The sequence below is a fragment of the Rhinolophus ferrumequinum genome, chromosome 5, assembly GCF_004115265.2.
Source record: "Rhinolophus ferrumequinum isolate MPI-CBG mRhiFer1 chromosome 5, mRhiFer1_v1.p, whole genome shotgun sequence".
Taxonomy (NCBI): Eukaryota; Metazoa; Chordata; class Mammalia; order Chiroptera; family Rhinolophidae; genus Rhinolophus; species Rhinolophus ferrumequinum.
In genome coordinates, this window is record NC_046288.1 from 71,179,489 (window position 1) to 71,190,631 (window position 11,143).

Genomic DNA, 11,143 nt, shown 5'->3' on the forward strand with positions numbered 1-11,143 from the left:
CTTAACTAAATACACTAAAATGTTGAATTTTTTTTCAAAGTCACAACACTCCAGCACTATTTTTAAATTTTTTTTAAATTGGGGAATATTTGGGAACAGTATTTCTCCAGGGCCCATCAGCTCCAATTCACTGTCCATCAATTTTAGTTGCAGGAAGGCACAGCCCACCATCCCATGCCGAACTGAACCGGCAAACCTGTTGATCAGAGCTCCAGCTCTAACCAACTGAGCCATCCGCCTGCCCCAGCACTGACTATTTAAACAGTAGTTTTTGGAAACTGGTCTCTCCAGAAAGAAAATGCTATTGTCAGTATAGTTGCTATCTACATGGTGAACAGCCTGGGTCCTGAGACTAAAACAAGGTGTGGGTCCAGAGAATCGAGCACTTTACCACCTCAGTTCAGTTATTCTTTCAGTGAGAAGCTGAGCTTTTAGAGTTGGACACACCTTCTCTCAAGTTAGAGAAAAACTGGTTCTGGTTTCTACGCAAGAATTCATTCTATCGTTCTCCCTAACTTTTTTTGATTGAAGAGATAGCAAATCAACAAATGAAATCCCCAAGTACTTTGCAATGGGAATTACTCGAGAACATGCATCCCCTTTGCCTAGCCTCTGCCTCTTCCCATTAAAAAAAAAAAAAAAATAAGCCAAAACCACACAGTGAGGACTTTCTACTACGGTTTTTAAAGTAAGTTGAAAAACACAACTTCCCGAGAAAGGAGCGTTTTCTAGGCATCACACACGGTAGGGAAGAGAGGCTGAAGGCTAATGCACGCCCCTAAGCGCCCGACAGCCAGGCTGAGCCCAGACACGGACCCACCGTGAGGGCACAACGGGGCGGGGGTGGCGGGATCGGAGGGAAGCACCACCTCCACTCCCGAGCTCCCCTGGCGACTCGCGTTCCCCTCGGCTTCCACGGTTCCAAGCCGGTCTGTGAAGGCCGCCATCTTCCCGCCGCCGTCCCGAAAGCCTCAGTCCAAGCAACAAGGAGGCTGAGAAAGAGCGCCGCCTCGACTCGCAGAAACTCATAGCGTCCCCGCGCGCCTCGGAGGAGCTGCGGCCCCCGGGGCGCAGGCCACGCCCCCAAACGCAGTCGCGGCCCGCCCTGGGCTGCAGCCGAAGCAGTCCGTGGCGCTGGAGGGAGCGACTCGCTGGCAACTTGTTGGACCTGTGCAATAAGCTCATCTATTTTCTGCCTCACCCCTAGCACCTATTAAGCACCCTCCTGTCCTAAGAATACAGCCAGGAGATGAGATGACTCTTTGGAGCAAAGGTTTGGTCGGGAGTATGTCCAAAAAACGGCATCACCACCTACAGCAGCTGCCTATAAAAATAGCTGAAGTATCTGCCCTTGATGAAACCATCCTCTTTTCAAAATCAGAGGCAGTGTCATCTACCTTTTCGATGTTTATTGTTGCACGTTATAGTTGCATATCTGTTGACATTTTATATATTGTAAAGAAAGGAAACTGTCCCTATTTGTGTCTGACATGATTATGTATGTAGGAAATCCCAAGGAATCTATGAAAATAATTCTAGTTTAAGCTGAGTTCAGCAAGGTTGCAAGATACCAGATAAACATACAAAATCTATTGTACTTTTAAATACTGGCAATGACTACGTGAACCAAAATTAAAAATAGAATACCACTTACAACTGCTCGAATGAAATACTTAGGTGTGAACTGGGACTTGTACAGAATTTATATGCTGAAAACTACAAAATGTAGATAAAAAAAATCAAAAAAAGACCTACATAAATGTAGAGACATACCGTGTTCATGGATTAGAAGACTCGTCACAGTAAAGATGGCAATTCTCCCCAAGTTTAGGGCAGATACAGGTTTAGCTCAATTTCTATCAAAATCCCAGTCAGATTTTTGTAGATTCTGACAATATTATTTTGAAATTTATATGGAAAGTCATGGGAACTAGAAAAGCTAAAACAATTTTGCAAAATAATAAAAGTGGGAGGAATCTATCCAATTTCAAGACTTACTATATAGCTGCAGTAAACACACATATACTATTAATAGATGAAATAGTCAAGTATCTCCTTATAGTATTTAAAGAACTGATGGTATTTGTACATATTTAAACTTACACATTTAATACTATGCTATATTAATTTAGAAATACTGCTCTTTTCCATGCATATTTCATGCACTGGTTTCACTCCAATCCTTTACCTGCACCGTAGCATCTGGTCTTTGACATAACAATTCCCCTTTTCAAGTGGTCCAACACAAGATATTGGCACCTCTACATCTTTAAGAGTGGGAACTGTTAAATGAAACCCATGTCTAATGAAATTTTTGGAAATTTTATCTCAAGACCTACTAGTTCTCAAGTTCTCATTAACACTTCTATTTTAAAAGGTTTAAATAATAGGTAGAGATTTGTGATCTTTAAAAAGGACTGTTTACAAAGCTTGCAAATTGAATTCAAGAAATCATACCAAAAATAGTTACTGAATCTATATTTTCTTATTGTCTCTTAAATAATTCTGATTCTGTGAGATGAGCTCTATAAGCAGCTCAAACCAATACAGATTTGCAACCTTTACAGGTAAGCTTCCCCAAACTGTAAAAGTACAACAAAGGCTGTCCAAATAAGGGAAATGAGAGAGCACCCCTAATGTGACAGACTTGGAAGGTTTCAAAAATAAGGCAGTTCTCTCTTTTCTGGGGGAAAATTTGAGAAAAACACTCATCTTATATTCAGACATGTTTAGCAAATAGTGTATGTTGAATATTGGCTGAAGAGGATATGAATATGAACAGTGTTATAAATGTTTCATTTGTCTAATAATATTTGTAGTTTGTACAGGAAAATCCTTGAGCAGAGAAAAGTGGAGATGTAGCAGGATTCTCAAAGGAAACCCATAGCAGAGTTGAAAGTAGACCCCTTGAGGCCTGAGCAGAGATAGACCCATGACACTTGTCCTCTGTCAGAGTACAATCCTTTATGCCCTTAAGACAGGCTCAAATTCAGCGACTGCCCCACCACAGGATGTGGACAAACTGGTGGGCTTCCCACAGGGACCAGGATGTCTCACTCCTTGACTGTGTTAATAGGATAAAAGCCCTCTTATCCACCTCCACCCCCACAAGTGGTTGAAGCCCCGGGAGTGTTTTGTAGTGGCTGCCTGACCCACTTCTCTATCTTCTGTTATGGAACCCAGATTTTCTTTGGGAAGCCAAACCTCACCGATTTAGCCCATGTATTTTGAGAGGTACAAAGAACCACAAGGACTTTCTTGGTTTTGGGCAGGTGACTTGAGGAATGGCTGGAATGGCTGGAATGGCTGGAATAGTTAGATTTTTGTCATCTCAGTGGCATTCACAATACTGGTTTGTCATGTTTCTGAGGGGTTCTGCTCTCCAGTCTTTCCTGGGCTAGGTGGTGCATCTAGTGGGGGGCTGGTCCAGGTTCACCTAGGCTGGGATAACTCAGCTCTGCACGAGTCTTGCATCCTCCTTGCAATGATCTGAATGTTTCTGTCCCCCCCACAAACTCATATGTTGAAACTCCTAACCCCCAAAGGTGATAGAATTAAAACGTTTTGAGAGGTGATTATTAGGTTGCCCTCATGCATAGGATTAGTGCCCTTTTAAGAGGCCCCAGAAAGCTCCCTAGTCCCTTCTGCTATGTGAGGACACAAGGAGAAGTGACCCAAAGAGAGCCCTCACCCAACCGTGCTATCACCCTGACCTTGGACTTCCAGCCTCTAGAACTGTGAGCAATAGATTTCTGTTGTTTTTAAGCTATCCAGTCTGTGGTATGTTGTTATAGCAGCTTTAATGAACTAAGACACTCCTGGAACCAGGGTGCAAGCCTGGCACTTCTTTCTCAGAGATGGTGAAAGCACAAGAGAGCTGGGAGAAACAAACTTCTAGAGGCCTGGGCTTCGAGCTGCCACTGTCACTTCCACCTCATTCTTTTGGCTCAAGCAAGTCACGTGGCCAAGCACTGTAAAATTACATGGCAAAGGGCATGGGTCAGGAAGGGGTGAAGAACTGGGGCCAATAATACAGTATCATAGAGACTCTCTTCACTGCATAACTAAGTGGCTGGTGGTAGTGTTTCCCCGAACTTACGGAGCACCGGCGTTAGCAAGAAGTCAATAAGAAGCAAGCAGAACTAAGACAGGAATGTGTGATCATACCATGTGAGCACCTAAATCCAGCCAAGCCTGATGTTTTCAGTTACAAGAGTCACAAATTCCTTTATCTCCTTAAGCCAGTTTGAGATGGGGTTAGTTCTATCAGTCACAACCAAGGATGCCGAGTAATTCTCTATGGCTGCGGCCATAATGATGGATGGATGGATGTCTATGAATATGTATTGAAGCCCCTTTCCAGGCAAGACCAGCTAACCCTTCTCTCCACTCTCCCCTGCCAGAATTCCTGTCAATATGCCTGCTATCCTCCACTTCATCTTTCTCCTCTACGCACCTTAGGTTCTCCTGCTAAGGCCCTTTAAATTAGACAAAGAAAAGACAGATTAAGACAAGGGGAAAAAAAACCCAAACCATAAGTTTATTAGTTTATTAACTGCATCAAGCACACACACAGAAGCACTTAGAGATGAGACACTCAAAGGGGTGATTAGAACTTGGGCTTATATAGCATCTTAATAAAGATAAACACATTTTTTGAGAATGGTAAGACAAAGGAGAAGGACTTAGTGCTTCTAGGGGTAGCAAATTGTGGAAAGGCAAATATATGGGGAAACTAATGGTAGATCAAGGTCAGTTTTAGCAAGGTGCAGTTTGTTATGCAGATGCCTCTGGTGCCCTCTCTGGACTGATGAGGGTCTAGAATTGTCTCACTGATTAACTTCTGTCCTTCCTGGTAGAGAGGAGAGGGGCAAACATCTTTACAAATCATGTCCTGGTTTTAGGCAAATAGGCAGAGAGCTTTTCTTGTGTGAGCTTCTTCTTAATTGCCTTTGGCATAATCCTTATGCCCACGTGGCATATTTGGGAATGGAATATTCTGCTACCCTTCCATGTCTTCATTCAGAGTCAAAGGCTTTTTCTATTGCCTTCCTCTATCGATGATTGCAAATTCTACGTCAGTGATAATAAGCTGTCCTCTCTGAGCCACAGACTTTCCAAACTTAAAGGTAATATTTGCCCTCAAAACATATTAGGGTGGATACTATCCAGTAAATGAGCAGCATTTTAGCTAGAGATTCAGGGAATTATGCATTTCCAACTCCTCACGGATAGCAAGTGTAGCTAGATGTTCAATTGCTTAAACATTTTGCGAAGGTAGTCGCAACCTTGGTTTAAACCAGCTCCTTGGTTTAAATGCAGTTCCTGATTACCTTCAAGTACCACAATTTAAAACAAACACTCGAAGAGTAAAATAGCTTTCTGGATTATTCCCAAGGTTACACTGAGAGATAAAAGGCAGTTTTATTCACCCTGACAGGCCTTCAGCCATGAGTGTCACTGAATCTGGTTAAACCAGTTCGGAGGCCAGGGATCAGCCCGATGTTTATACAACTTTCTAGTTTTCTGCTGTTTCAGAGGGCTGCAATGGTTTCTGAAGCTTTGCCTATCAGGTGAGAACGGTGTAACCAGAGCTGAGGAGCAGCCAGGGCTCCTGGAGTCAAAGGAAAAATAAACACATCTCTCTGCTTACAGAATAGATTAGCTGCCTTGTTTTGGTGTCACATGTTTTCCATTTCCAGGTCTAAAAGAACCCACAAGGCGACATGCAGAGGCACCAGCCACCAACTGCCAGGTTAGCATTTCATGGGCTGGAACTGGTGTCAGGATTCTGAACAAAATTCTTTTGAAATGTTGCTTAGTTTCTCAGGGAGTCAGGTTTGGATAAAACTCTATCACCTGGTGACTTCAGGGATCTTTTCCTTTCAATCCCAAATCAATTCATGTCACACAACAAAAAACTTTAAAACAGCCTTTTGATTCCAAATTGGTCACCGTGCTCCAGGAAAGACGATGTCAAATCTAGAAATTTGTGTGTGCACATACTCCCTTTATGCAGTGCCCCTAAACCCAGAAACACGGATGCATGCTTTATTGTATCATCTAAAACCAAAAATCCAAACATGCCATTAACACACGCAGACAGCTTCTTGGATGGAAACTTCATCTACAACTAACAGAACTCGTACCACACTTTTCTCAAAACACCTTGTTTCGTCCTCCTTACAAACCTGCCATCACCATTAGCTCGTGTATTTTACATGTGGAGAGAAAGCTGCTCTGGGAGATTGTGAGATCTGCACAAGAACACGGAGCCAATAAGGGGCAGAACCAGGACTTAAATATAGGTCTATTCCAATCTCAAACTCTTAGTCAAGAGGGAACTGTGGCATAACTTCAGTTTATTGAAGATAAGCAACATTAGAACGCAAGTGTACAATATTTTGAAATGACAGAAGATTCATCTATTGCATTACTTAGAACAAAAACTTTAAAGCTTAAAAATTTATTTTTCTCAAAGAACTCTACATGGATTCTGAAGCAGGCTAAAATGTGCTAAATAAAATGCTGCTGATTAATAACGCAGTTTGCTTAGATAAATGCATTTTTGTGATATACTCACACTACTTGATCCATGGGCCAAGAGGCTGAATGAAAGCCATACCCTCCACAGCCCAAGAGAAATCTAAATGTGGAAAACATGCTTCTATTATAAATAAGAAAAATGTTGTGAGCTCCAGTCAAAGGCAGTCAGGCATTTAGTTTACAAAGCATTTATTTACTTTCCCTCCCTTGCAGGCAAGGAATTTACAATCTAAGAGGCGAAGGTAGACCTGTGCAGGTGTAGGACATACAAAGATTAGGAAGGACATTATTCCTTAGAAAATATTTGATTTTAGACCTAGTACCATTTGCAGATTTTCCTTATTCCTTTGAGCAGTATTTGAAGAGTAAATCCAAGAGTTGAATCTTCCTGATTTTTGTATTCCTACTACCTTTCTGAGAGTCTGGCACACAGTGAGTACTTAGTAAATGTTTGAAGTCCGTGAGTGATTTATAGCCATCATACAAACTGTTACCCACTCAGGAGCTGGGCTTTTATAAGGGAAATGAAAAAGGGCTAAAGCAAATTCATGTATCTGCCACAACTGAGAAGTAAATGGTTTGGGTTCACAACTACATCAAACAGAACCAAGAGCCCAGCAGTAAGTAAGCAAGACATTTATCTAGTAGTCAAAATAATGATTACAAATCCAGGTTGAAAAGTTCCTACACGTTGTTAAGAAGCAAGCCTCTCAGATCACACTTCAGAAAATATTTAGAGGTGGGTGTCCCTTCTGTCAGTCTTCCATCAGGAATATGATGGAATACTAAGGTGGCTGGGACTACAGTAATGGTTAAGGTAGAGGCTGGTGTTGGTTACATTAGAGACTAAGTCATATGTAGGTACTTAATGTTTTTTACTTTGGGTGGTGTTATGGACTGAAATGGGTCTTCCCCAAATTCATATGTTGAAGGCCTAATCTCCAATGTGACTATATTTGGAGGTAGAGCCTTTAAAGAATTGTTAAATGAGGTCATAATACGTTAGCCCTAATCGTAAAGGACCGGTGTCCTTATAAGAGGAAGATACATCAGAGATGCGAGTGCACAGAAAAAAGGCCATGTGAGGACACAGTGAGAAGGCAGCTTTCTGTAAACCAAGGACGCAGGTCTTAACCGGAAACCAATCTTGCTGGCACCTTGACCTTGGACTCCAACCTCCAGACTGTTAGAAAATAAATTTGTTTAAGCCATTCAGCCTGTGGTATTTTGTTATGGTGGCCCTAGCTAATTAATAAAGGTGACAAACAAAGCATTCATGTAAATGTGCTCCCATGAAAAAGCTTATTTAAAAAAAATTGAAAGATGGAAAATAACAGAGAAACACAGAATATAAAAACACTCCCTTACCTACCTCTCAGAGTTTAACAAGTGTGTGGGCATCTTGTCATATTCGCTGCAGATTTTCCTCAATGCTTTTACAGTTCGGTGTAGAGACCCTGCACATTTTTGGTTGGACTTATTCCTAGAACTCTGATGTTCTGCTGCTGCTGTAAGTGGCATCTTTCTAAATTTTCTAATATAAACTTTACAAAATTCACTTAATAATTCTAATATTGGTAGATTCTTTTGCATTTTCTACACGCATAACTTTGTCATCTGTAAACAATGAGTTTTCTTCTTTTCCCACCCTCAGACCTTTTACCTCTCTCCTGCCCTTACTGCACTGGCTAGGCTCCACAGTACAATACTGAATAAGACAAGTGAAAGCAGGTGACCTTGTCATGTAGCTGAGCTCAGAGGGAAAGTGTGGAACGCAAAATGGCCCCCAAAGATATTCATGTCCTAATCTCCACAATTCATGCATATTATATGGCAAAGGGGAATTAAAAATTGCAGATGGAATTAAGGTTGCATTTCAGCAAGGCCTTACTATAGGAAAAATATCCTAGATTACCTGGGTGGGCCCAGTGTCATCACTAGGGTCCTTAACAGTGGATGAGGGAGGCAAAAGAGTCAGTGTCAGAGTGACTGGATGGGAAAAGGATTCCACCGATGGTAGCTGGCTTTGAAGAGGGAGGAAGGCACACACTGTGGGAGGTCCCTGAGCTGGAAAGGGCAAGGAAACGGCTTCTCTCCTAGATTTCAGCAAGGAACGGAGCCCTGTTGATGCCCTGGAGCCACCAGCTGAGCTTGCCACCACTAGTGTGGACTCCTTCTTTGGGGCTGAGTACATGCCGGCAAATTCTGGGTTCTCTGGCTCTTAGGACCATTACAATTCCCCCTTATTTTCTCCGTGCTTGCTCCTCCAAACTGCTGTTCCCATGTGATCTTGTTGTTATTGATGGTTTTAGTCCAAACTGCTCAGATTCTGGCATTCATAGGGATAGTCTATTACCGAATTTAGTGAAGATGATGTCAGTTTTGTGTTTTTTTTTCCTTTTGCTATACGTTAATTCCACCGGGATTTGGAGAGATTAAAAAATTACCTGCTGCTGCTGCCATTGTGCCTCCTATAATTGATGTTTTATTTTAAAATGATTTGTATTTTCTATTTACATTATAATACCCAGGATAGGACAGACTATGCTTTAATGACAAATTCAAAATTTTAGTGACTAAACACAAACATTTATTTCCTGTTCATGTCACAGTCCAATGAAGACCTCCTGGTAGCTTTCCAAGCAGTGACTCACGTGCCCTGGCTGCTTCCATTTTGCAAACTGTTTACAGCCAAACAGGAATACAGGAAGGAGCAAATTCAGTCATGACCACTGATTGTGATGGCAGTGCGTTTTATTACCAGGTCTGGAAGTCACATATATCACTTGTCCCCACATCTCACTGGCCAGTACTCAGTCACATGGCCCCAAACTAACTAAGGGAGGCTTGGAAACGTAGAGCAAACTGAGAATCTTTGTCACAACTTTGTACAGTTGCCCAAGCAACTATGGGAAAGAAGGTAGACTATAAAACATAAGATGCTGCCTGTCTCTTCATATTATCTGTGAAAGGATTTAAGATGTAATCTGATCAAAGAACATGTCACCATCAATTTTTAATAAAATTTTAATACCATTAGTACAGTATTTTAGATTTTAAAAAATGTAATCAAATTGTTTTCAAGTCTGCAAGAAACCATGTTTCCACAGTCTTCATTTGCTGACAAACTTGGGGGAGAATAACGCAGCATACAATTAAATAAATTAAAATGTCTCCAATTATAAAGGTTCCAGTTAAATATATATTTTGGAATTATAAAGCATTAAACTGTACCGCTAATATAAGAAGTAAGAAAATGGTTGTTTGGCATCATTTATAAACATAAATATGTCCACAAACATTCTAAATATTCAATATACATACCTCAGGAGAAATCTAGCCTTAAGACAATGGTTTTTATTACCTTTAGTCTACCATGTTTGACACTATAAATATACTCATTGAAAACATATTAACACAATATTTAAATAAGATTTAAGTTCATGAAAATTTACAAAATATAACCAATGTACTTGTAATCACATCTTAAATATTTCAACTTTACTTTTCTGGCCTGGTCAGACCATTTAAAAATATTTCCACACCATTTTAATTTTAGGATATAAAACAGTAGCAATTTACTAAGTTTTCCATTATAAAAATTAATATAGCAGTTCTCAAAATACTGAAGAAAAAGAAACTGTTTTATGAAAGAAGTACCCACATCATAACGTCTTAGTTCTTTTAGAACACATTTCAAAGGCACATTTCAATTACTAGTATTTATCTAAAGATAGTAGCTTCAGTTAAATTTCCAGTTTTCCATCATCTCAACATTAAGATGGCGGAGGGTTGGGGGAGGCAGGAGACCAGAGATTTTCAATGGACTTCTAGTTGGACACCATACTCTCACTCCCACATCATAAGGACCAAGAAAAAGATGTGAAGGGAGAGAGAACTGCACATCTGTCTTCCATGCTTACTTAACCTACAGGAAATCCTTTTTACACAAAAATACTTAATTAAAAAAAAAATCAGAAGACAGAAAACGCAAAAAACCAAAGGCCAGACCACAAACTGCCCAGTTTAGTCCCAGAGGTGATGTTATTTGTTTGGAGCCTGAAGAAGAGAATGAAATTCTGCTTCTTTGAATCACATCTTCATATTGAGTTCTTCTCAATTTAAATTACTTGGTGAGTTAAAAGTGCTACAAATTCCCAGGATGTCAGACATACTGATATTCAAAATCAAATATAAATGATTTTATGGTTATGTCTGTCATGTTCCCCTTTAATTAGGGCTGATATTCTAAAGTTGCCTGTAATTATAACAACATTGATAATTTCAAATTCCCAAAAATATTATACTATTCTTTTTAAAAGTTTATGTCATAGGACCCCTAAATGCAATCCAATATGCACTTTGAGGTATGGTTTACTTTTCAGTGAAATTTAATACTAACTGAAGTACTTAACTGAACAAGATTAGTACTGTAGAATACTAACTGATTAAATAATTGATCCCACGCAAGAAACAAAAAATTTTAATGCTATTTTGGAATTTCAAAATACTAAGGATCTACCTTAATTTTATATAATTCTCTTCAATTCTCAGTTGAATGTTTCCATTTTTTAAAAAGGGGGTATCTTTAGTTTGT

The 11,143-nt window shown here is 40.2% G+C and overlaps 1 protein-coding gene across 2 annotated transcripts in view; it reads right to left on the bottom strand.

Moving 5' to 3' along the window:
* The window catches only part of ZCCHC4 (zinc finger CCHC-type containing 4), a 41,865-nt gene extending 40,890 nt beyond the window's left edge, over positions 1-975 (bottom strand). For both annotated transcript variants that reach the window (XR_004423073.1, XM_033106800.1), the window contains exon 1: positions 821-975. Coding sequence is in view for 1 of the 2 variants with exons in the window: in XM_033106800.1 (XP_032962691.1) it covers positions 821-947 (127 nt within the window). In the remaining variant the exon portion in view is untranslated. The remainder of the gene's footprint in view (positions 1-820) is intronic.
* Positions 976-11,143: the final 10,168 nt, after the last annotated feature.